Below are 27,526 nucleotides of genomic sequence, written 5' to 3'. Positions count from 1 at the left end.
CCCTCCCCCCTCTATGTTGCTATTAGCCGAAAGTGGGAGCAGTCTCCGTGGTGCTGGGTTCTGTGTGCCGTGACTTTCTCACTGAGTGTATCCTTGCCTGTGAATGTGTGTGTAACTAAGCACGTGTGATTGGGGTGCCTACTTCGTGTCCTCGTACCTTAGCCACTGCCCTCCCATCGGTAAGCCTCAGCACAGTCTTAGCGTTTTATGTGTTTGTGAATAAGTGTGTGTGTTTAATAAATTATTTTGTTTTTATGGAACCATGTCTCTGTCAGTCATATCGAACCTTAGTGCCTTAAATTAAGGATACAGAGTTGAATTATATCTTTGGGTGCAAGTCCCATCGTGGCGTAGTCTGCAACCTACAAATTCCACAATGCCACATATGCTAACAATGCTAAATTTGCTAACAATGCTAACCAGGTTGATTAGCTAACTTAGTTGATGATTTTTTGCAGTTATGCTAAAAGTGCTAACTATGCTAACAATGCTAACTATGCTAACCATGCTAACTAGCTAACTTGCTAGTGAGGACTTTTATTTTGAAACATTTGTTGCTAGGGTATCCATGGTGGCCACTATCAGGAAACAAGAAGTTACTGCAGTATAATCATGTTGGTTGCTATGGAAACGGTCATAAACACTTAATTTTAATGGTTGCTATGTTGGTTGCTAGGTACATGGAGGTTTCATGTAGTTGACTGGAGGCATAGTGGATGATAACTGACAGTTGGAATGGTTGAACAGTTCAATAGTTGAGTAGTTTCAATGGTTAAATGATTTAATAGTGTATTATTGCAGTGAGGACCTTTATTTTGAAACAGTTGTGGACAGAGGAAGTAGTGAAACAGGATCTGTAGTCTTAATGAGATTGTATGCTTAAAGCCTGAGACAGAAGGTGCCTCTCATAGCGTTTACGCGTCCTCTCTCGCTCCTCACTGATCTACATAAAGAATGATGGAGCGGCAACAATGGGATAGTCTAGCCCTTCTTCTATCTTTCTTTATGTAGATCATTGAGGATCGAGGAGCGAGGGAGGACATATAAACGCTGCTTGAGAGGGACCCACAGTAAATACTTTAAAAGTTGTATGTAGATAGTCTAATTAATGTTGATAGATAGAATGTTTAATGGATGTTGATAGGCAGATTGTTTAATAGATATTGATTGACAGTTTAATGGGTGGATGAGTGAATGGTCTGAAGAAGATGAATGGATAGAAGGTTGGATGGATTGTGCCTTATATTCTTGATAAGAGAGACACTGATACAGCTCTCTGAGAGTAGTTGACACAGGTGTAATCAATAGCTGGGTTTCAATCACGTGATTATTATGACGCGCCACGGCGGGACGATTTGAGATGGAGGGCAGGAAGTAAACAATGGACCACCGTCTACCGTTGCAGACAGTCTGTATTGTACTGAAATAGACCCAATAAAAGAAGGCAATGAAGCCAAATTGGCCAGAGGACGAAAAAATAATCCTGCTAGAGGAATACAACAAATGAAAAACTATATTGAAAAGCAAATTTGGCTCACATATAATGGTAAAACAAAGAAATTGGGAGGAAATCACTGCAAAAGTGCAAGACGTACGGTGGTGAGGTGGTGGCTAGCTAGCTGCTACACGAAGTAGGCTACAACAAAGTTAGAAAATCTAACGGTTATGGCCAAGAAGGAGATGTCCTGCCTTGGGAGTGAATCAAATGGAAAAGGTAAGGTTTTTTTTTTTAAAAAAACGCTTACGCTATGTTTATTAGCTGCATAGGCTACAAAAGATGACGTTAACTATCTAGGCCTAACTCATGCTTAGATTGCCCATAAAAGTTATCGTTATACAGACTTGGTAGGCCTAATTGACATAGATCATTATCTTCTTAATTTGTCTTTTGTAATCAGTAATGGCGATTACATTTTTCTCTAACGAACTTTTAACCTGATTTCATTCTTTATGCTATGGATATGAATTATAATAATAGCCTATGATCAGCCGTTAACGTTAACGTTAGCTAGTCAACGTTAGCTAACTGACGTCCGTTTAAAACTTGCTGGCTTATAACCCGATTCTGGTTACCTAATGTTGGGCCTGCTAACGACGTTTATTCCATAATTATGAATATATTTTATTCAGGGGGTGTCCTAGCTCCAGCTGCAATGGTCGCTGACATGCATTGGACGCACCCAGTGATGGGGAGTGCTGGTGGACAGGATCTGCGCGTCCTATCAGAAAGGTAGCCTAGTCTGATAACAATATATTGAGTCTAGCAGCTAAATGCGTTAGTGACCGTAGTGTTATGACTGTATAGCTAACCATCAAAACCTTCTGCAGTGAGTCAGACCTTCGGCAGTGAGCCAGTCAAAGAAATGAGTGAAGCGATAGTGCCCGTCATCCTGTCTATCCTCCGCCAGCCCAGCGTAAAAGAGAGCGGAAAAGTAAGTTAGGCATATTGATGCTACTGTGTTTCCTATTAAAATGTTAAGCCTACATATTATAATCCTAAACATATTGTATCAAATACAGATGTTCTCACTAAGTCGGCATATGCGATTTAGGCTTGGGTGGACTGGGTAGACCCAGGCCTAACTTTTGTGCTCACACATAATGTCAAACAAACTTATACCCCGCTGACCACTTCGCACATTTCTACATCTCGTTGCAGTGCAGCTACAAGCTAATGTCACCAGACCTACAGTTAAGCCCAAAATTATTAGCCCCCCTTATGAATTCAGACATAATCCTTTGTTTATACATGAAAATGACCATTTCCAAGAATGTGCCTTGTTTATATGATTACAGAAGCGCAAAGACAGTATGCCCACAAAGTTTGATGATCATTGTTTACTCATGCTCTGATTTGTGACAAGAAAAGCAAGAATTGACATGTTCAAAATGATTAGCCCCCAGACCATTAATAGTCAATAGTGTAGCCTTTATTTGCTTCAACTGACAACAACTTCTTTGAATAGTCTTTTACTATGTTGGCACATATCTCTTAAGCACTCTTTAGCTCCAGCTCGTCCAAACTGCATGGTTTTCTTGTATGGACTCTTGCTTTAAGCACATGCCACAGATTCTCAATGGGGTTGAGGTCTGGTCTCTGTGTAGGCTATTCCAGCACCTTGATTTTGGTATCCTTTAGGGCATTTTAGACCACTCTTCACTATGCTTTGGGTTATTATCATGCTGAAGGACCTGGTGGTGACCTAAGCCTAGACTAAGAGCAGGTGTCTTCATGTTATCCCTCAAAAGGTCAACATAATCTTTCTTTTTCATGATCCCATGCACCTGAACAAGGCTCCCTGTGCCTGAGACAGCAACACAGCCCCATAACATGATGCTTCTACCACCATGCTTCACTGTGGGAACTGTATTTTTATGGTTGTAGGCCTTCCCTTTTTTCGCCAAACATAGGCAACATCCATGTGCCCAAACAGCTCCAGTTTAATGTCATCAGACCAAAGGACAGTTTTCCAAAACTCATTTTTAGCTTTTAAATGTGCATGGGCAAAGTTCAGTCTGACTTTGAAGCGCCCCTTTTGGAGTAATGGGTTTTTTCTCAGCCGATGACCTTGGAGGCCTCCACAATAAAAATCCCTCGCTACTGTCTTCCTCAAGACTTTAACCCCAGAGGTCTCAAGGTCAGCAACTATCATTTTGGCGGATGTGCAGGGTTCCTTGCTAACATCCCTGATGATTTTTCTCTCTAGATTGAGATATTTAGCATTTTCATCCACACTTAGGTTTGTTATGCACAAACTTGGAACTCTTTGTACTTTGTAATGATGCCTTGCATGGCTGTTCTACAGAATGTGAAGCATCTAGAGATTACAGTATAGCCTTTCTCCATATTATAGGCCTCAATGATGTTCTTTCTGAGGTCCAGACAGATTTCCTTTATCTTCAGTATGCCTGTAAAGGCAGTCCCCTCTCAGACAGGTGTTCAAGTGCCTGTAGGCCTGTTCCTTGAAGTCTTTAGGTAAACAATCAATGCTGGTTGGGTGTTCAGGTGTTGTCTGGACATTAACTTACTGCAAAGGTGTGGCTTGAAAGGTGACAGGTTGGTCGTGTGTGTTTAAAAGCAAATAAAAATCACATGGGGGCTAATAATTTTGACCACTCCACTTTTCACACAATTTGAGATTAAGCATTCCTAATAATATATTAACACTCCAAAATGCACCAGATTCTACATAATAACATTGGCGAATGTTTGATTTTTAAAATTTGATCAGGGATGAAAAATTTAGGGAGAATTTTAGAGTAATGTTCCAAAATTTCAGGGGGGCTAATAATTTTGGGCTTAACTGTAATTAGGCTATTGTTTCCTTTTCTTTTCATTACAGGAACAACGACGAACCATTGAATCAACAGAGGACGTGTTGGCTCTCCAATAAGAAGTTTTGCTGTATCAGAGATGTAGAAATAGATACATTGCTTCAGAAAATTAGAAATAGATAAATTCGAAATAGAAGTTACATTGACATTGACTGACGAGGTCCTTCCATTTAATAAATACTATTCGTCATTAAATGTGTATTGCCATTTCATTTATGACATGCAATCAAATGAGTCGGACTGACTGTGATTCATAATAGTGATTTAATCATCTTCTGCAATTTAGTTGTTGACCATGGCGTAGCGCTCAGTGGATAGCCTAGGCTTGCAGTACTGTAGCCTACGTCGTTCATTGACTGCACGAGTTTTGCAGACTGAAGTTCTCCTGTTGTATGGAATTGAAGATTAACACAATGATATCACTCACAACTAATAGGCTAGTCTACATATTTAAGTCAAACAGCCTCAGGCCTACAATTTAGACAACTTGCCTGAGGTCTGTCCCCGTTCCTGAAAGGTGTTTCTTTCATCCAGAAGAGGCGCGTCATGCGTGCTTTCAGGCCACTGTGCCACAACGTTGATTATCTTGCTTTCGTGATTACAAATGAACTGTATTGATGTATTTATTATTTATAAATTAATGATCGCCAACAGGCGTTTGAGACGTTATGAATTATTACGCTGCAGACTGTGTGGAAGACGTCTGCCACCACAGACGGATCCTGTTGCATTAAAAACAGATAAGCCTATACGTCTGGTAGCGCACAGTTGCGGAAAGTACGGTGGTCCAACTCGAGACGGTAAGATAACTCACAAATTGACTGCCGGTGAAATCAGTAGCCTGACCGCGCATCAATGTATCAACGGGGGAATATACGGGTCAGTGTCGGCTGAATAGGCTGTATACGTTGGTTATGATGAATTGGACTCGGACATATTTTGATTACGCCCTAACTGATAGCCCCAAACTGTTTGTGCAAACGATTTAATGGTCCTTAAATCAGATTTTAAGGGAACATGTTAACTGAAGGTGCTTTGTGCAACCGGCTCCTGATCCAGCTATTTCAGTCCCTGCCCTCCATCTGAATTTCGAACGCTATTTTCGAATTTTGAAGTAGCATTGTGACACAGAGTGAAACCAAGCTATTTAACTGGCTAGTCTTAAGAGAGCCAGAGTACTCTTAAAGCCTGAGACAGAGTAAATAATTTAAAAGTTGAATGTAGATAGTCTAATTAATGTTGATAGACAGAGAGTTTAATGGATGTTGATAGACAGATTGTTTAATAGATGTTGATAGACAGTTTAATGGGTGGATGAGTGAATGGTCTGAAGAAGATGAATGGATAGAATGTTGGATGGAATGTGCCTTATATTCTTGTAGAATGGAGAGACACAGCTCTCTACTGAGAGTAGTGGATACAGATACAGGTGTAATCAATTTAACTGGCTAGTCTTAAGAGAGCCAGCCTGAGACAGAGTAGATTGTTTAAAAGTTCAATGTAGAGTGTCTAATTGATGTTGTTGATAGGCAGACTGTTTAGAATGGGTGGATGAGTGAATGGTTTGAAGAAGATGAATGGATATAAAGTTGGATGGAATTAGGAGGACTTATTTTGATACTGTTGTGCGCAGAGGATACAGGGGAACAGGATATGTAGTCTTCAGAGAGGAGCCTGAGAGAAACTGACAGTTGGTGCCCAGGTGGCTGACCAGCTGGGGTAACATTCTAATTGCTGCCGTGATGTCATAATGAGCAATGTTAAGTCTATGGGGAAATTGTTAATAGTTTTTATCTAATAGTTCAAAAAGTATAAAAGTGACAAAGTTGAAAAGTCATAGCACACCTGTCCTAAGTAAGACCTACGTAACAAAGTTTGAATGAAGTTTCTACGTTAAATGGTTCAAGCTCAATTGCGTGCGTTAGAAGAAGAAGTGGAATAATAACTAGAAATGCAATTCCAAGGAATTACCAGTGCATGAAAATGCAAAAATAGATAGATAATGTAGATATGGTTACTAAGGTGTAGCTAGGGTAAACATGGAGGTTGCATAGTTTAAAGAGAGTTGATAGTGTGAAGGTAGACAGTTTGAAGATGAAACGTTCCAGTTCTAACTTAACTAATGATTTCTATTCACGTTAAAATGTTGATTAGCTAACTTAGCTAATGATTTCTAGCAGTTACGCTAAAAATGCTTATTATGCTAGCAATGCTAACTTTACTAACAATGCTAACCAGGTTGATTAGCTAACTTAACCGATGATTTCTAGCAGTAATGCTAAAAATGCTAACTATGCTAACAATGCTAAATTTGCTAACAATGCTAACCAGGTTGATTAGCTAACTTAGTTGATGATTTTTTGCAGTTATGCTAAAAATGCTAACTATGCTAACAATGCTTACTATGCTAACCATGCTAACTAGCTAACTTGCTAGTGAGGACTTTCATTTTGAAACATTTGTTGCTAGGGTATCCATGGTGGCCACTATCAGAAAACAAGAAGTTACTGCAGTATAATCATGTTGGTTGCTATGGAAACGGTCATAAACACTTAATTTTAATGGTTGCTATGTTGGTTGCTAGGTACATGGAGGTTTCATGTAGTTGACTGGAGGCATAGTGGATGATAACTGACAGTTGGAATGGTTGAACAGTTCAATAGTTGAGTAGTTTCAATGGTTAAATGATTTAATAGTATTATTGCAGTGAGGACCTTTATTTTGAAACAGTTGTGGACAGAGGAAGTAGTGAAACAGGATCTGTAGTCTTAATGATATTGTATGCTTAAAGCCTGAGACAGAAGGTGCCTCTCATAGCGTTTTCGCGTCCTCTCTCGCTCCTCACTGATCTACATAAAGAATGATGGAGCGGCAACAATGGGATAGTCTAGCCCTTCTTCTATCTTTCTTTATGTAGATCATTGAGGATCGAGGAGCGAGGGAGGACATATAAACGCTGCTTGAGAGGGACCCACAGTAAATACTTTAAAAGTTGTATGTAGATAGTCTAATTAATGTTGATAGACAGAATGTTTAATGGATGTTGATAGGCAGATTGTTTAATAGATATTGATTGACAGTTTAATGGGTGGATGAGTGAATGGTCTGAAGAAGATGAATGGATAGAAGGTTGGATGGAATGTGCCTTATATTCTTGTTAAGAGAGACACTGATACAGCTCTCTGAGAGTAGTTGACACAGGTGTAATCAATTTAACTGGCTAGTCTTAAGAGAGCCAGAGTACTCTTAAATTCTGAGACAGAGTAAATCATTTAAAAGTTGAATGTAGATAGTCTAATTAATGTTGATAGACAGAGAGTTTAATGGATGTTGATAGACAGATTGTTTAATAGATGTTGATAGACAGTTTAATGGGTGGATGAGTGAATGGTCTGAAGAAGATGAATGGATAGAATGTTGGATGGAATGTGCCTTATATTCTTGTAGAATGGAGAGACACAGCTCTCTACTGAGAGTAGTGGATACTAGGCCTGGTAAATTCGATTCTTTTTAAGGACTCGGGTTATTCTGAGTCACTCACTCAACTGATCCGGGTTATGCGAGTCACTTGAGTCATGAGTCAGTATTGCTAAATCGCCAAGAAAACGCAGTCCTAGCCCCATTGTCTCTAACCACTAACGTGCGGACTCACTATTCAGATCTGGTATTTTTGAATCTGCAATGTTACTGGCTTTATTATGACATTCTCTTCGATGAAAGTGGAGTTAATAAATGTTGATGGACCCAGACTTTGGCTACCAGTGTAGTAACAAGCATTTATTTTAAAGTGGCACACATCCACTCATGACAATGTAGCCGGCTGATTCGCGCGGCTCAATTCAACTGACAGGCTCGGTTTCTGGCTCTGCGGGAAGTTCTTATCTCGGACTGCCTGTGTGCACCATAGACCTAAAAGAATGTGTGCACACAGACTCGCTAGAGTTGACTTGTGGAGTGGATGCCTACAAAATTGTAAGTTATAGGCCTACAACTTTTGGCAGCTAAGATGTCTAGGACTAGCTTAAGATGTCTGTGTGTGGCGCTGTTTATCATTTTAAATTAGATTGTAGTAGGACTCAACTGATCCGGGTTAATGATGCTAGAGACTCGCGACTCATGGGTTAATTTAAAGACACGGGTGAACGATCCGGGTGAGTCAGGACTCAACCAGCTCTAGTGGATACAGATACAGGTGTAATCAATTTAACTGGCTAGTCTTAAGAGAGCCAGCCTGAGACAGAGTAGATTGTTTAAAAGTTGAATGTAGAGCGTCTAATTGATGTTGATAGGCAGACTGTTTAGAATGGGTGGATGAGTGAATGGTTTGAAGAAGATGAATGGATATAAAGTTGGATGGAATTAGGAGGACTTATTTTGATACTGTTGTGCGCAGAGGATACAGGGGAACAGAATATGTAGTCTTCAGAGAGGAGCCTGAGAGAAACTGACAGTTGGTGCCCAGGTGGCTGACCAGCTGGGGTAACATTCTAATTGCTGCCGTGATGTCATAATGAGCAATGTTAAGTCTATGGGGAAATTGTAATAGTTTTTAACTAATAGCTTAAAAAGTATAAAAGTTACAAAGTTGAAAAGTCATAGCACACATGTCCTAAGTAAGACCTACGTAACGCAGTTTGAATGAAGTTTCTACGTTAAACGGTTCTAGCTGATTTGCGTGCGTTAGAAGAAGAATAATAAGAAGAAGCCTAGGAAGAACAGTACAGTGCATTTTCATGCACTGTAAAAAGCCTAGGAAGAACAGTACAGTGCATTTTCATGCACTGTAATAAGAGGAATAAGAAGTCTAGGAATAACAGTACAGTGCATTTTCATGCACTGTAATTAAGCCATTAGAACCATAATTCATTGAAGTACTTTTACTTTTAATACTTAAGTATATGTGAAGGCAAATACTTTTATACTTCTACTTAAGTGAAAATTCAAAGTGGGTACTTTCACTTTTACTCAAGTAATATTTGACACAAGGTATCTATACTTTCACTTAAGTACATAATCAATGTACTTCGTCCACCACTGATAGTCACAGGCATAGAACTGTGCCTGTGTGTGTGTGTGTGTGTGTGTGTGTTTGTGTGTGTGTGTGCTGATCAGACTCACCTGATTTTGCATGAAAAGTACAGGCCTGTATTTGCTGCACCACAGTGAGAGCAGCAAGTACTCACATATCTGTTAAACACACACACACACACACACACACACACACACACACACACACACACACACACAAAAATGTACTTAAAAAAAGAACAAATGAGACCAGTAATTCAAAAAAAAAATTACACTCCTGAATGGAACCCTTCAGTTCGGTTATAAGTGATGATGTAATAACGGGATAATAAATCTCTTTCCGGGTCCAACAGCTTTCAGACTCACTTGTATTTCTCCACAGACAGTAAAATAAACCATTTTTTTTAGTTATTCTAAGTAGCCTTTAAGAAAATTGTCATCTAACTTCTGACTTGTTGCCTCAACCCAATCAAATCCTATTTTGGACGTTAACCTTGAATATATCCTCTGCCTGCACAGCTACAGTAATTACTCTGTTAAAGTTCAGCGATTTTGTTTTACAATCGCTAAAACGGAGGTGATGATGATGACAAAGTTTACAAGTGCAAAAAACGTCTGACTGTGCTAGTAAACATCTTTTCCCAAAGAAATGTGTTGGGCCCGTGACGTCGGGCGGAACCGAGTTGCGAGTGTAGTGTGGCGCAGCAGGCGGGTCGGTACCTTCTGGTCCTGAACGCTCATGCAGGATCCTCCCTCAAAGCAGTCCTGCCGTCTCACCTCCGCCGACACATCCAGACACAGGCCACACACCCAGCCTTCACTACACACACACACACACACAGGCAAAGGTTATTTAACTCACACCTCAGATTATTTAACTCACACCTCAGATTATTTAACTCACACCTCAGATCCTACAGGCCACACACCCAGGCTTCGCTACAAACACGTGCAAACACACACACACACACACACGTGCACACACAGGCAAAGGTTATTTAACTCACACCTCAGATCCTTCATGGCACACACGCAGCCCCGCCTCCATACACACACACACACATTCATTAATTTTCATTAATTACCACATCCATCCTTTCACTCACACACACCCCAGTACCACTTTTTCAGACTCACTTACACACACACACACACACGCATACAGATGAATAATATTACACACAGCCCTCCATTTGTACACAAGCACACTGATTATTTAACTCACACATATAGCAGATCCAAGCACATATCACACACCCACGCTCTCAAAAACACACCCCCATCGGCCCCAGTCGTGGTGCGACTGGCTGGGGCACCTGCACCGCACGCCGGCGACCCGGGTTCGATTCCCGCCCCGTGGTCCTTTCCGGATCCCACCCTACTCTCTCTCCCACTCGTTTCCTGTCACCCTACACTGTCCTGTCTGATTAAAGGCATAAAAGCCCAAAAAAATATCTTAAAAAAAACAAAAACAAAAAAAAAAACACACCCCCATACACACACACAAATTGGCACAACTTCCAGAGGGAGATAGATTCCTGTGACATTTCTGCTAAAGCGGACACACACCTATAAAGTATCTATAAAGACTACACTTCACATAGAATATCAGGCCTTAAAACAAATGCCTGAAGCCTGAATTATCTGGCATAATAGTTCTTAATTCCACCAAAGGAAAAAATATGACCTTATGAATAAAATTAAACTTGGTGAATGAAATGCAATACTTTTAAAGTGTAAGTTTGGCGGAAATTGAAAATAAAGCTATTTTCTGAATGAAAATACATCAACTAAGCCGTGGAGGAAGTAATTTTCGCTCATCACGCAGTACAGAGCTAGCACGGGCAGGAGCAACAGTCCAAAATCGCAAACAGTGGGTTAGCATGGGGATTACAGCCACACGCTTTCAAAATCGCATTTTTAAACCACTAACATTGCTCAAAACAGCGCCAAACCTCATCAGTAGCTTGCTCTAGGTGTCTACACATAAAACGAAGCACCAATCAGTCTGTGAGACTGCAACAACATCTGAAGCACAGAAATGTTACGCGAGATCTCACACGAGAGCTCATGGACTTTCCTTCGTGAGGAGCTGGAAGGGGTAAGTGTTCATAACAGTCTTCTTTTATAAACGTCGGGTTCGTGAGCCAAGTTGTTGGTGCTTCGTTTTATGTGTAGACACCTAGAGCAAGCTTCTGACGAGGTTTGGCGCTGTTTTGAGCAATGTTAGTGGTTTAAAAATGTGATTTTGGAATAGCTCCCGTGCTTCCGTGTGAATCTCACGTGACATTTCCGTGGTTCAGATTGGGTTGCGGTCTCGAACTGATTCTATGTGTATACAGACTATTCCAAAGTTTACAGACTGATTGGTGCTTCGTTTTATGTGTAGACACCTAGAGCAAGCTGCTGACGAGGTTTGCCGCTGTTTTGAGCAATGTTAGTGGTTTAAAAATGCGAGTTTGAAAGCGTGTGGCTGTTTGCCCCATGCTAACCCACTGTTTGCGATTTTGGACTGTTGCTCCTGCCCGTGCTAGCTCTGTACTGCGTGATGAGCGAAAATTACTTCCTCCACGGCTTAGTTGATGTGTTTTCATTCAGAAAATAGCTTTATTTTAATTTTCCGCCAAACTTACGCTTTAAGGCCTTAATTTGACAATATTAAATGTAAGACTTCACCTCCTATGTGCAATTATGTATGTGGAAGATGGTGTGTTTCCTGACCTGAGTTTGGTGATGAGGGGCGGTATGTGGCATCCTTTGTGGTATCCACGGTTACAGGTGGCACAGCGGTACAGCATGCCCTCCACGTGGCACACCACACAGTGCCTCTGCTGGACAGTGTGGGTCTTGCGCTCTGCAGACTACAGCCACACAGGTCAAGGATCATACACAGAGGTCAAAGTGCATACAGCGCCAATATACCTTTGAAGTTCACCTACAAAAAGTACCCAAAGCTGCCTTCTTTGCCCATATCATGAGGGCCGGGTCTCTTTACATGGGCAAAGATGGCATCTTTTGGGTCCTTTTTGTAGGCAAACTTCGGAGATCTAAATCAGTGCCTAAACTCACAAATACTTTTCTGTATGAATGGGCAACAAAATACGCCCTTAAATCTTGTGGAAATCCTTTCTAAAAGAGTGAAGGCTATTACAGGTGCCAAGGGGGAACCAACTCCAGTTACTTCATTTACAACTCAGTTACTTCATTTGAAATAGATAGTTATCAAGCTACTAGCTATTAGCTATTAGTTAGCTAATATGAAGTTCCTGTAGTTGTAATGGCAGATGTCCAGCTACTTCTGCCCATATTGTGTGTGTGTGTGTGTGTGTGTGTGTGTGTGTGTGTTTGTTTGTGTTTGTGTGTGTATATGACGGTATGTATGTATTGTATGTTTGTATTTGTTTAGAAGCATGTTGTTGTTGTTTTTCTGTAGACACTACACACTGTACCTCATTATCCTCAGGTATCTCCTGGATCAGAAATTCCATAGAACCTTCCACCTGGAGGAAGCGGAACTGAGGTAGAGGCTGACCAGTAGAGATGGAGGGGAGGGGCATGTGGTAGACTGACACCTGAGGTAGCCAATGCCTGAGGAAAAGTGTTATAATAAGCAGTGTCTTACATGTCTTACAAATAAAGGACAGAACTGTAGCATAGCTTTAGTACTCACTTCTTTGGTAAGAGATGGTAGATTTCTGAGAGAAGCAGAGGAAGAGATAGAGATCACATCAATCTGTGTTACAATAATGTGCAAGCTGCCACAGTCACAAACAACCAAAATTCAATCCTTCTCTGTCCAAAGAGGAAATTCAAGGTTTCTCTCATAACAGGCAGGCACAGAGTTAGGGATGACAACAGCAAAAAAAGTCAATAGCGACACCTAGTGTCACATCTATGCAATAATCACATTAACTTTAGATCAAGCAACAACAGTCACTTAAGCTGATACAAGCACTAGTTTCAGACAAACAGCAAACCACACAAACAGCAACCACTTCAGAGTTGCTTCTGATTATGCCAGTGAGTGAACAAACATTACTAAATTAATTATTAAAATAGCACACTCACCTTCATCTTGCATTTCTACATCAATACAATCATCCTCTTCATCAAAGTCTTCATCCTGTGGAGACCAAGGGAATAGCGTGGTGAGACTTGCTGAGAAAATGACACTCACTTACCAACACTAGCTATCACGCATTAACAGGTATTCACCTCTAGAGGGCAGCAGTAGCTATTGATGGTGTCAGTTTCATGTCCAGCTGCAACTGTTCCCTGTGAAGCTGAACAAACAGGCTTGATTGAGGCTTCGGAGTCAGTAACAGGAGAACCACAGGTGATTGGGCTGTCCTATCTAATGGCCTGTACAGACTACAAGATTTTTTTGTCTTTCACAATTATCTTTTATGATTGACCATGTCAGATTAGGTGATCAGAGAACCACAAAATCTTGCCGCGTCTTGTCGAAAGAGTGGCCACATTACAAGATCATCTATCGTAGTCTTCTCGCCGTGTGTCGTCACAGTGTCAGTGTCAACACGGGAGTCGTAGGAGATTCCCCAACAATTCTGACATACTAGACTTTTGGTCGTAACGTCGTAGAATATTGCAGACAATAAATCGCGGGTTGTTGAACATGTCACATTACAAGACGCTTCCTCCTTCGAAAGTCGTTCCGACTTTAAATATTCGGACACGCCAATGGAAATTTGTCGGCCATAACACAATCGTGGCAAAATCAGGCTGAAATCGTGTAGTCTGCACAGGCCATAACTGACCATTCTTACCAGAAAATGCTGGATTTCTGACCAATCCTGGACTCCTTGTCAGATTCAAAGCTTTCAGGAAAGACGGAGTTGGCCGCTCCTTGAGAAACAATAACGTTAGATTGCACTCAGTTATCACATGCTCTTTGAATAAGACACACACACACCTGATGGCAGGGTCTGGACAGGCTACACACGTCACAGAGGTGAACACACACACGAAAGAGAAGAGGTTGTGATGAAAACACACACACACACACACACACACACACACACACACACACACACACACACACACACACACACACACACACACACACACACACACACACACACACACACACACACACACACACACACACACACACACACACACACACACACACACACACACACACACACACACGAAGGAATGAAAGGAGACTTTGATGATGATAAGGCACATAAACACACACAGATGAGAGGTGACCACTCATCTTCTTGAGAAAGACAGAACGAGATTTCAAAGAGCACACACACATGTACACACACACACCATGTGAAAACACACACACACAAACACAAACACAAACACAAACACAAACACACACACACACCTGGCAGAGAGTTTTTGGAGATGGAGGCAGAGGCGAAGGATCAGAAGGGGCCATAGATGATTGGTCTCTCTCAGAAACGTCTGGTGGAGCCGCTTGCACATGCTCAGTGTTGACACAATCAGAGACCACCCCCTGGACATGCTCAGCAGTGACACTGTGAGACGCCGACTCCCGCACACGCTCAGTAGTGACACCAACACACTCAAACTCCCATGAATGTTCAGTAGTGACACCCAGAGACTCGCGCTCCCGCACATGCTCAGTACTGACATGGAAAGACTCCTGCACATGCTCAGTGGTGACACTGACAGATTCCAAGTCCTGCACACGCTCAGTAGTGACACCGAGAGACTCGCACTCCTGCACACGCTCAGTAGTGGCACCGAAAGACTCCACCTCACGCACATGCTCAGACTCCTCCCCTTGTTCACATGACCCCATAACAGGACATTCAGACTCTATGACCTTTGACTCCTCTTCCTGTAGACACGAGCCCACTCCTGGTGTGACCTCATCAGACACCACCCCCTCTGTGCACTCCAACTTCTCCTCCGACACAACCGCCCCCACAGCTTGTACATTCGTAATAATAATTGGGCATTTTGACACCTCCTCCTCCTCCTCCTCCTCCTCCTCCTCTAGATGTTTGGTGTCTGTCTCTGTGTGTGAGGAGCAGAGTTGAACTACGAGCACATCCGGGGATCTAGTCTCCTGCCTCTCCACATGCTCACAAGACTCCGCAGCCTCAGAGTCCCTCTGCACATGCTCACAAGACTCCACAGCCTCAGAGTCCCTCTCCACATGCTCACAAGACTCCACAGCCTCAGAGTCCCTCTCCACATGCTCACAAGACTCCACAGCCTCAGAGTCCCTTCGCACGCGTTCACAAGACTCCACAGCCTCAGAGTCCCTCTGCACATGCTCACAAGACTCCACAGCCTCAGAGTCCCTCTGCACTCGCTCACAAGACTCCACAGCCTCAGAGTCCCTTCGCACACGTTCACAAGACTCCACAGCCTCAGAGTCCCTCTGCACACGCTCACAAGACTCCACAGCCTCAGAGTCCCTTTGCACGCGCTCACAAGACTCCACAGCCTCAGAGTCTGTCCTTCTGAAGCGGCACATTTCGCTAGCAGTGCCTGTAGCGGCTACCTCCTGAGGCAAAGCTTCAGCGCATCCCTTGATTGGCCGGTCCTGCACGACCACAACAGGTGTCTCCTCACTGGCAGAGCCCCCGCCAGAGCTGCTGATGATCGGCGGGGTAGGAGAACTTCCAGACAGGGCAGTTACCCCGCTATGTTCGTCCGATGGTGCTAGTCTCTCCATGCTAGCTGTGGCGGTGACACCAGCCATGTCCACCAGAGGGGGACTCTCCGGTGGAGAGCTGGGTTTGCCCACAGAGTCTGGCATGGTGGACGAAGGCTCACATTCCATACTCGTCACCGAATCCAGTCCAGCTCTTCCCTCGCTGCATCCAGGGGACGAGGTCGTGCTCTCTGCCATAACCTTCGTGGGAGTCGACGGCACAGAGCTCCCTCTGGTGGCGGTGGGGGGGACAGCAGGAGCACCCCCTGCAGGCCGCAGCGTGCATAGCGGTTCCAGGGACGTCAACTGACCAGGAATAAGAGGGGTCTCTTTGGGTTTCTTAGGAGGCCTGTTCTTTTTGGAACAGGAAAACGGAATGAGCCTCCATGACACCTTTCCTGCAAAACACAAACAATAAAAGTGATATAAACATAAAACCATGGCTCTCATTCTGTCTACCTAGTGACTGAAAAAGCACTGAGAAGTAACTTTTTTTCCCCCACCAAGGAGGTTATGTTTTCATCGGGGTCTGTTTGTTTGTTGGTTTGTTTGTCTGTCTGTTTGTTCACAAGATAACTCAAAAAGTTATGGATGGATTTCAATGAAAAGGTCTGAAATGGTCCAAGGAAGAAACGATTTAATTTTGATCCGTTTCATCATCTGGATGCAAGAGGCAGTTATGTGTTCGCTTGGCGGAGGTTTGCACTCTCTGAGGGCTTTTCTACAGTAATTTCCCGCATATAAACCGCATTGTGTGTAAGCCGCAAGACAGTGTTTTATGCTAATTAAAAGAAACAAAACCATATTAACACCATATACATAGATTTCTCGAAAACATGCGCGCGCACGCAAGGGGCAGAAAGCACCATGAACAGCATTAAGCAGCTGCTCTCCGTGAAAAGATTAAAATGAATTTTAGTGCCGAAAACAGCACTATTCGAAATGACGATGGTTAGAGAATGTTCAGGAATGTAAAGTAATGCATATATTTGCCAGAAACCACCAAAACCGCCAAAAAGACGATGTTTTATAAATAATGAAAACGAACGACAAACTCTGAAATAAGCTCATAAATGAGATGTTATCATCATTTAGACAACAGTGGCATACAAAAAATGCCGATTATAGCGTACAGCAGCTGGTTATTAGGTTAACTTTATAACGTTATGACCGGCCATTCGGCGTCTTCTGCCCCGTGGGTGCGCGCGCATCTAGTTTTGTTAGTAAACAGGAAATCTGTGTATTAACTGCCCCCGTTTTAATCTCATACCTGAAGACATTTTGCAAAATCAATGTATAAGCCACGGCTAATAGTCAGGAAATTACGGGTAGTTTTTCTTTTTTTGTTAGATCTGTTATCACATCAATGTGAACCAACACGTATCCACCCAACCCTGTGTCCACTCCACACGGTGGTCCTGGGCTCGGCGGTCAGTCCTACCGAAGTGGCTGAGGGCCGTCTCGACCTCCTGCTTGTTGAGGTGGAGGGAGACCTGCAGCATGTGGGCGAAGGGTGGAGGGATCTGGGTCAACACCGTCTGCAGCTCCTGCTGGACCTGTGGAGGGGGACTGGAGCTTTAGTCTTTAGTCTGAGGAGTGTGTGTGTGTGTGTGTGTGTGTGTGTGTGGTGTAAAACACCACCATGCTGATTGGGAAACAGCTGCTGCTGGACTTGTTAAGGGGGACTGGAGCTTTAGTCTGAGGAGTGTGTGTGTGTGTGTGTGTGTGTGTGTGTGTGTGTGATGTAAAACACCACCATGCTGATTGGGAAACAGCTGCTGCTGGACTTGTTAAGGGGGACTGGAGCTTTAGTCTGAGGAGTGTGTGTGTGTGTGTGTGTGTGTGTGTGTGTGTGTGTGTGTGTGTGTGTGTGTGTGATGTAAAACACACCACCATGCTGATTGGGAAACAGCTGCTGCTGGACCTGTTGAGGGGGACGGGATTGGTGCTTTAGTCGGAGGAGAGTGTGTGTGTGTGTGTGTGTGTGTGTGTGTGTGTGTGTGTGTGTGTGGGTACGCAAGCTGAGCGTGTAGCTGGGGGTAGGCAGGAACCGCTGGCATACAGCATGGCGAGGATCCTCTTCAGACACTTTTGAAGAACAACCAGACAAATTACGTCTCTGCTGCCTCAAAGACAGTCAAACTGAATTGAATTGTTGGCTTTTTTTGCTGCCTCCAGCACCTGCTTCATGTGTAAACGTATGCACTTGTGAAAAAATAAACATCCCCGCCCCCACACTCACATCTGTCTGTGTGTGTGTCGAAGGTTAAGCTTTCAAGACAACACCATGCCACTTGAGAAACAGCTGCTGCTGGACCTATTGACTGGAGCTTTAGTCTGAGGTGTGTGTGTGTGTGTGTGTGTGTGTGTGTGTGTGTGTGTGTGTGTGTTGAAAGACACCACCATGCCGCTTGAGAAACAGCTGCTGCTGGACCTATTGACTGGAGCTTTAGTCTGAGGTGTGTGTGTGTGTGTGTGTGTGTGTGTGTGTGTGTGTTACCTGATTTGCACAGGACAGCAGCACAAGCTGGTCCATGCTGCCCAGGGTCTTCTCACTGAAGGCCAGTAGGTACGCCTGCCTCTCCAGAAGCTTCTGCAGCACCGACTGCTGCCCCCTCAGGCGGTCGAGTTCCGAAGTGTACATCACCTGCCCAGCACACAACAGCAACACACACCTCTGAGAAACATTTTGAGACTTGGCATACATTGGATGTGTTAATAATAATTTATAGTTTACATAGAACATGTTCAAGTTTGGGGTAATTTAGAGTAATTCCTGTACATCTGGGGTAATTTGGAGTAATTTGGAGTCATTTCTGTACATCTATACAATTCTGTACATCCAACTTGTTTCTTGGTGTTTTAAGCCCCCATCGTTGTCTTCAAGGCAGTGCTGCCTGGAGGGCACTAGGGTTAGGCATGGGTTAAGGTTAAGGTTAGGGCTAGGATTAGGGGCCTTTAAATCGACGGTGGCAGCGCTGCCTGGAAGACAACGTTGGGGGCTTAAAACACCATCGAGCATCCAACTTGCTCTACTCCATGAATGGCTCTCTAATAAAGATCATGTGGCATCCATTGTTAGGATAGTAGGGTCTTTCCCTCCCTGGGGCAGACAACTGACTATGTGATATGCATTGGCAATGCTTCTGCAGAGTATAGTGCCAATGTATAACGAACATCATGTGATGCGGCCTCCAATAGCAAGAAAGACTGAGGGATGCATATGGGGTATTGTGCTTAATGTTGAGCCGTCTATTGTCTCTGCTAGAACTACAGCATAGATAGATAGAGTCTTTATTGTCCTATACGGATATTCTTCTTCACACATCAATACATTCCATAAAAGAGATAGCAGCATTTGATGTTCATATATAACATATCACATTGCACATTGCATGATGACAACGGGTTTTTATCCATGAAACACCGAGGTATTAAGGGGATTCGACTTGATATAGCAGTCTTAAGACGACTGCAAACGTGATTATTTCTGACATTCTGATGACGTATGCACAATTCCGGTTTGAAAACGCATCAGAATCTCAGAAATAATCACGTTTGCAGTCGTATTAAGACGGCTAGATCAAGTCGAATCCCTCTAGTGTCATGTGTCTAGTTGCAATAGTTTTGCCCAGAGCCCTAGAGAGAGTTAAGACAATAGATGTTCAAAATTGGTTAAGGTCAAAGTTCCCGGAAGTGATTGACAATTGATCAGAATGGATTGAGCACTGTTCAATATTGAGAGACAGAGTCACCGACTTTGAGTAACTGAAAGTCAATCAATGCCTTGTCATACAATATTTATAGCGCAGTGTAATTATTGTGTAAACTATGTAGCTATCCTACAATTACAATTACATCAATATACACTATATTGCCAAAAGTATTTGTTCATCTGTCATGCATTTGTGCAACAAAAAGAGTAGCACTTCTATGCATAACCATGTGATTTAACAACGGTAAAAGGAATAAATGTAACAAATGTTGTTTATATGACTTGCAAATGGGTTGAAGTAAACATCTGCTGAGTATTTTAACAAAAAAAGCTTTCAAAGGTGTTCCTTTAAGCACGTGCCACAGATTCTCAATGGGGTTGAGGTCTGGTCTCTGTGTAGACCATTCTAGCACCTTGATTTTGGTATCCTTTAGGGCATTTTAGACCACTTTTCACTATGATTTAGGTTATTTTCATGCTGAAGGACCTGGTGGCGACCTAAGCCTAGACTAAGAGCAGACGTCTTGATGTTATCACTCAAAAGGTCAACATAATCTTTCTTTTTCATGATCCCATGCACCCAAACAAGGCTCCCTGTGCCTGAGACAGCAAAACAGTCCCATAACATGATGCTCCCACCACCATGCTTCACTGTGGGAACTGTATTTGTATGGTTGTAGGCCTTGCCCTATTTTCTGCAAACATGGGCAACATCCTTGTGCCCAAACATCTCCATTTTAATCTCATTAGACCAAAGGACAGTTTACCAAAATTCATTTTTAGCTTTTAAATGTGCATGGGCAAAGTTCAGTCTGACCTCGAAGTGCCCCTTTTGGAATAATGGGGGTTTTTTTTCGGCCGATGACCTTGGAGGCCTCCACAATAAAAGCCCTCGCTACTGTCTTCCTCAAGACTTCAACCCCAGAGGTCTCAAGGTCAGCAACTATCATTTTGGCAGATGTGCGGGGATGCTTGCTAACATCCCTGATGATTTTTCTCTTGTTTTGAGATATTTAGCATTTTCATCCACACCTAGGTTTGTTATGCACAAACTTGGAACTCTTTGTTCTTGGTAATGATGACTTGACAGCTGTTCTACAGACTGTGAAGCATCTAGAAATTACAGTATAGGCCTCAATGATTTATTTTCAGAGGTCCAGACAGATTTCCTTCATCTTCAGCATGCCTGTAAACGCAGTCCCCTCTCAGACAGGTGTTCAAGTGCCTGTAGGCCTGTTCCTTGAAGTCTTTAGGTAAACCATCCATGCTGATTGGATGTTCAGGTGTTGTCTGGACACTAACTGACTGAAAAGGTGTGGCTTGAAAGGTGACAGGTTGGTCGTGTGTGTTTAAAAGCAAAAAAATCACATGGGGGCCAAAATGCACCAGATTCTACATAATAACACTGGCAAATGTTTGATTTTTAAAATTTTATCAGGGATGAAAATTTTAGGGAGAATTTTAGAGTAGTGTTCCAAAATGTCAGGGGGGGGGGGGGGGGGGGTAATTTTGGCCTTAACTGTAATACTAGCAACTTAAAGCAAAACAATGCAGCTCTTTTACTGTGTTTTCTGTTCAGCAAGTCCTGAAAATGATTCACAATCGTGACAGATGGGAGTTCTAAAAACCTTATAAGGAGCAGAACACTGATATCTGTGTCCTCTGAACAGAGACTGACACTGTTCTATGTTCTATTGCCACTGAGGCTGTGCTGTGTTTTCCTACCCCTGGTGTTTCCAAAATGCCCCCCCTACCCTTTCGGCTTGCCAGGTGTCGCCTTTGCTCTCAGGGTGAACAGTGAATGTGTACAGTGTTCTTCTTAGCACATGAATGGAAGTGTTGACTTTTTTGTCTGATTTCCTTTGACTGATAAAATACTTTCATCTTTGGTTTGAGGGTGTCAGAGACTCTAAGGGAACATAAACAGAGCTCTTCTTTCTTTGTGTTTTAGATCATCAAGTCACTGGAGAATCAGTCAGACAGAATCTGCAATATTCAGCTCAGTCACTGTGACTGTCTGTTGTTTCACATGTCGAGCAATTCTGGCAGGAAACATTAATGTTTTATCATTGTTGCGACAATCTGATCAACATATGAATATCTACAATCTTCTAAAGAGGCTTATTGTCACACCAATCATAGTAACTGGTTACAGTCCTAATACCTCGATTTTGCATTTAAATCGAACATCTTTATTTGGCCGGTAGCCGAGTCCACTGTTGTCTGTCTACAAACAAACGGATAACTACAAATAAACAAACAGGACTCAATGCACTGATCACTTGATTTCATTAAGCTTCAATTTTACATGGTTCCGATAAAAGCTCTTTCTTTAGGTTTATGTGAGCCATCAGTGTAAACTAATGGGCAGTTTGTACACTGCATTAAACTGACTGTGGCAGAAACAGGTGGCTTCTCTTAGTTCCTCTTTTATCTCCTCTTCTGGGGCCTGTACTACGAAGGGAGCTCAACCTACCCAGATGTAACCCAGGGTTACTTTGCTAAACCGGGGTTGACAAAACCTGGTTATCTTCATTGGTGCTAATCGGTACGACGCTGAGTAAGAAGTTGATTTGTTGAACTGGGGTTAACCTCATCGGAGTTGGTGCGCGTTCACATAAAATGGGCGGGTTGCAGCGCAAATCACCACTTTTAATGATGACGCGATCACGCTATTTTACGCATAAGGAATAAGCAATGATTATAAAAAAGTTGCGAGGAATTAAAACCCACTTTACGATACATCAAATACGTCGGCAGCAAACAAAGCAAGACAAGGCTGTTGGCAACGTAGGCTATTGCAGATCGGATATATGAAAGTAAAGTTTTACTTCATGTTCCTTAAATAGCCTATGTGTTACGGAGGATTAATAGCTTGCGGAATGTCTGAAATGTGTTGAAATAAATACATTTTGAGTTCATAAGAGTCCTACAGATGCAACACAATTCATGCCATGTATATTAATAAATATGAATAAAGGATAATTGAATGTTTAGCCCCATTGACTGATTTAGTGTATGCCTATCCTGTGAACATTTTAGATGCAACGGCAGTGCCGCTGGCAGCAGGTGAAAATGAAACTCAAGAACATTCAGAAGGTTTATAGGCCTAGTTATAGCTTGCATTAATATTTCTTAATTATGAAAATATGTTATATTGCCAATGCTTATAGCCTCCACTTTGCCTCGATCAGCTGACAAATGCAACGAATTCCCTCGGCTGAGAATGTATAGGCTATCTTTCATAGAGAATATTATATGGAGAAAGATTCTGGCGGTCTTAAAAAACTCTCGCCTTGCGAAGAGAGGTGCTTACAATTTGCGCTCCAATAATGTATCTTCCAAGTAGCCTACGTCGACATTGTGGGGTGTGGTTAACCGCAAACCTCGGGTTAACCAAGATCATAACCTGCTCGGAGCAGGTTTGAGATGCAGCGTAAATTGCCATGGCAGCATACCTAGGTTAAAACCTATCCACCTTTCGTAGTACGGGTTAACGGGGAAGTTACGCCACACGTGATCAACTTACTCTCGAAGTTACCCAGCTAAGCCAGTAACCCCGCTTCGTAGTACAGGCCCCTGGAACCATCCGTTTCTCACTTCATAAATTAAATGACTCATGCTTCCTGTCGGACTGCAAGGCCATTACGGTCATAGCAGGTTATGTTGATTGTGGTTTTCCCAAAATAGCTGTCTTATCCTATCCATTTGAAATCTCTCTCACTCTCTGCGCATGTTCAGCCGTGTGTTTTGGTGCAGTTTATGAATGTGTGTGTGTAAGTTAGTTTACCATCAAAATTACTTTTCTAAAAGCTCTTTCAAAAAACAGCCATAAGATGCCTTTAAAGCATTTAAAATGTTACGGTCATTGTTGTAAATCATGGAAGCCCATGGAGACTACTTAGTTGAGAAACCAACCTAGTACCGACCATGCTATCGCCAGTGTTGATCACAATGCTGTCCATGCTTCATGAGAAACAGGAAGTTGCGCCTCTTACCTTAGTGTCGGACATGAGCTTCATGGCAGTCTGAACCAGTATGTCCCGGATCTCCTTCAGCGCTTCCTTCACATTCTGTTTGAAGCCGTCCATCTCGTCCTCCAGATCCAGCAGCCTGAGTTCAAGTTCAAGTTCAAGTTGACATACACATTTATCAGTTATGACAATTCTGGACACATCTATTCATGCGCGCACACACACACACGCATGCACGCACGCACGCACGCACGCACGTTAACTTTCGGACGTCTACTTTCACTTTCACGCCATTCGATTCAACTTTCCTGCTTGTTAGAGTTGATAAATCTTCCATAGCCTACGTGCACAAGTAAGCCTAGTTTGAGTAGAACTGCTCTTCATTATCTTCCTGCTTGACTTGACTGATTTCATGATCGCTAAACGTTGGATTCCTTTTAATGTTGTCATCAGTTAACTTCATTCAACGGCCCTTCTGATTGAAGTGTCGTTCAGTTGTTGTCCTTCGCTAATTGCGTTAGAGGGCGGAGAATGGCGCAGATTACCCAACGAATTTCAGGTTTGGTGCTGTAAGTAGGACGTAAACTGAAGTATCATAGCGTGTGCTTTCTGTGTGTTGGCCTGGCGCAAAAAAACGTTACGTTCGCTAATCTAAGTACATCTGGCCCTCTGTCTTTTAATTACTCGGTTTCATCTTTTATGTCTTTTAACTACTGTGTTCTATTTGATCAAAATGTTTAAACTACTGCCCTTGTATGCTTTTACAGTATATACTCTTGGCTTTTGTTTATGTAAATCACATTGAATTACCGCTGTGTAAAATATGAACTATATAAATGAACTTGCCATTGTCATTCTACAATAACAATGACAGAACAAATTTGTGATCAACTGTACAGTTGTCCAAACTCGTCAGGATACTGGAGAAGATGGGTAAGGTTAATCATGTTAGACTAAACACGTCATGTCAAGGCCCCTCTGAAGTATGCTATAAATGCAGCTTTTCAGCAGAAATCTTGAGGGATCGCTGTGTGTATGCTCTATGCTCCTTCACTGCAACACACCACACACACACACACACACACACACACATACACATACCGTCCTTCCAAATCCTGGATGCAGCGTTGGGTATACGCTCTCTGTTCTTTCACTCTGTGGACCAGAGCCTCCAGCTTCTGTCTGCGCTCCGAAACCACCTCCCCCACAAACTGGAAACTACAACACAGAGAAGCCCAAACACAACACACACATTTATGAGAGGAGGAGAGAGAAATAGAGAGTGCATGCGGAGTTTTGGCAACACTGTGCACAGCACAGGTAGAAAGTCATGCTTGGATGATTATCATGTCTGACCTCAACAATAAAGAATGCCTACCGCTACCGGTATATGGGTAGATGACATGACGTGGCTTTTTCACCGTCACAGAAGATAAAACACAATTCATTTCACATTTTCACATTTTAAAATACTGTAAAAGGTTAAAAATGTTCTTGCTTTACATGAATTTGTTGTTTTAATACCTGAGTTATTTATCGTTTTTTCAGAACTTTGAGCCAAACCTTAAAATTGTCCTATGGTGTGATGGTAGACAACATAATTATATAAATATTAACTTTTATAAATAGAGGAAATAATGTTTCAAATTTTTAATGAACACTCCTGGCATAATTGTGCAAGTGTCTATTTTACTAAGTGGCAATCACTTTTCCCATACATACATTTCTAAAATGGTAGGAACTCCGTAAAGTTCGTCACAGAAAAAAATGTCCTTTGGTGTTATGCAATAACCTGATGTTAAGTTGGCCAAAATCATGGACAAATACATTTAGTTGAAAGACCCCATTCAAGGTCATGTGACTGAAGACCCCAATGAAGCCCTGGAGCAGTGAACATGGTGAGAATTTCTCTCAGAATTGCTCAAATATTCAACTATGTTTTTAGACCACTGAAGTTGTTAAGTTTTTTTGTCCTTTGGTGTGACACCCCTAAATGCCATTTTTGTATTCAAATTTGTATTTTTAACAGCAGGACTATGTAATATTATGCAAATGCATGATGTCAGTTGCTAATGACAGCTCAGTTAGTATTAGCATGGTCATTAACTGCCACAAAAGCTTAAATGTCCTTTGGTGTGACAGGAAATGTCCTTTGGTGTGACACCTAATAATGACTTAAATTCAAATATTTATTGCTGTTTTAGAGACGACATACAATGTTCTGAAGTGTTACTAAAGCAAATATAATATAAAGTACATAAATCTAAAACTTTTTTTTATAACAGAAAGAACCTCCCTGCAGGACCTGTGGCCCAACCTGCCCTGGAACTTCCAGTGTTGCCACCAACGAATAGAATGTCATTGTAGATAATTGTGTCAAGTATGATTAAAAACTGCTCTAACAGCTGAAAAAACAGCCTGACCAGCTTAAGGTGGTTTGCTGGTTGACCAGCTTGTTAACCAGCTTGTTTGACCACCCTATGATGGTTAACCAGCTATAGACCAGCAAAAGTCTTGCAAAAACATACCTGCAGCTTACGATGGTAATTCTGCTGGTTTTGCTTGTCGTACCATGTCACGCTGGTCATTTTAGTTGGTGTTGCTGGTCTACATTACTGGTTTTTACTGGTCATGCCAGCTTATGTTGGTCATACTAGCAAACCAGCATGGCCATCTTACACCTACAATGTCAAGCTTGGCAGGCTGGTCACCAGCATGACCATCTCACACCAGCTGTATCCCACACGACAGGCTGGTCACACCAGCATGACCAGCTTCCTTAGATGGTCACGCCAGCATGTCCACCTGGTGGCCTAACCAGTTATACCAGCAAAGACCAGCAATAGCTGGAAGAAAACCAGCAAAAAACAGCTAAAACCAGCTACCAACATAAACATGGTTTCTTGCTATTTTTTTCAGTAGGGATGTTTTAGATAGAGTGGACATGAATGTAACGCAATGTTTTAAAATGGAATTTCCCTGTTGAGGATTATGGTCCCTCTTTTGGCGATCAAAAACGGATGGTCAGAAGCACAACGTTTATAGACATTAAAGGCATGGCAGTCCACATTCACTAATTTAATGGTGTGATTTTGTCAGGTACTGGACACAAAAGGGTTGTTCTTATGTCTCTTAATCAGTCATGGGTGTGTTTTGGGCGTAACATCCTTTAAAACAATGAGAATAATATCTATCATTTCCTTCAACAGCAAACAATGCAACTTCACACAGCAGCACATTTGAAGGAAACCTTGCTTTACTAAAACCTGTTTGTGACTAGCAGAGTATAGCCTACATGCATCTGCACTCACCTATTATTTGAACTCATAGACAAAGTGAAACTTCACCATGGTTTCATAGTCGACAAATTAGTTCAACACAGTTAAGTACTATTACTATTGACTGACAATGGGTTATCATAAAAAAAAATGCCTGGAAAAAGCAACACTTATCCAACAAATGTCCTCCTTTATCACTGTTACAATAAACACTACATATATTCTGACTCACTTCATGCAATAGCTATCTTTGTCCTTCAGTGTGACATTTTGTCCTTTAGTGTGACAAACATAAAACAACAGAAAAACATCCTTAATTTCAAAACGTACTTTAAAAAAAGGCAGGTTTGGCATGAGGGGAGCTCCAATAATAGCTCCTCTTAGATAGGTACAATTTCAAACAGTTTTGTAAGGTTGGCGGAAAAAAATGTATCGACATTCATAGGGAAAAGTCAATCAAGTTCATCTATTCATGGTGAAAATGATTGTAATTAGTACTTTTATGTGAAATAAATATAATTTTGAGAAA

General features: G+C 42.2%; 1 protein-coding gene and 1 long non-coding RNA gene across 2 annotated transcripts in view; one reads left to right on the top strand and one right to left on the bottom strand.

Annotated features, from left to right (window-relative positions):
• LOC134073245 (uncharacterized) overlaps positions 1-27,526 on the bottom strand; it is a 55,284-nt gene that overhangs the window by 11,444 nt on the left and 16,314 nt on the right. Inside the window, exons 6-18 of the mRNA XM_062530290.1 lie at positions 24,821-24,937; positions 23,744-23,858; positions 18,531-18,677; positions 17,472-17,586; positions 14,726-16,428; positions 14,151-14,229; positions 13,579-13,646; positions 13,432-13,486; positions 13,034-13,058; positions 12,813-12,951; positions 12,085-12,224; positions 10,084-10,183; positions 9,454-9,522 (exon numbers count right to left, since the gene is read on the bottom strand). Coding sequence (XP_062386274.1) covers positions 9,454-9,522; positions 10,084-10,183; positions 12,085-12,224; positions 12,813-12,951; positions 13,034-13,058; positions 13,432-13,486; positions 13,579-13,646; positions 14,151-14,229; positions 14,726-16,428; positions 17,472-17,586; positions 18,531-18,677; positions 23,744-23,858; positions 24,821-24,937 — 2,872 coding nt within the window. The remainder of the gene's footprint in view (positions 1-9,453; positions 9,523-10,083; positions 10,184-12,084; positions 12,225-12,812; positions 12,952-13,033; positions 13,059-13,431; positions 13,487-13,578; positions 13,647-14,150; positions 14,230-14,725; positions 16,429-17,471; positions 17,587-18,530; positions 18,678-23,743; positions 23,859-24,820; positions 24,938-27,526) is intronic.
• On the top strand, positions 1,540-2,473 carry LOC134073246 (uncharacterized). The gene is made up of 3 exons (XR_009937256.1): positions 1,540-1,714; positions 2,131-2,230; positions 2,329-2,473. It is a non-coding gene; the product is annotated as an uncharacterized LOC134073246 (long non-coding RNA).

This window comes from Sardina pilchardus, chromosome 24 (assembly GCF_963854185.1).
Source record: "Sardina pilchardus chromosome 24, fSarPil1.1, whole genome shotgun sequence".
Taxonomy (NCBI): Eukaryota; Metazoa; Chordata; class Actinopteri; order Clupeiformes; family Clupeidae; genus Sardina; species Sardina pilchardus.
This window is presented reverse-complemented; position numbering and strand designations above follow the sequence as displayed.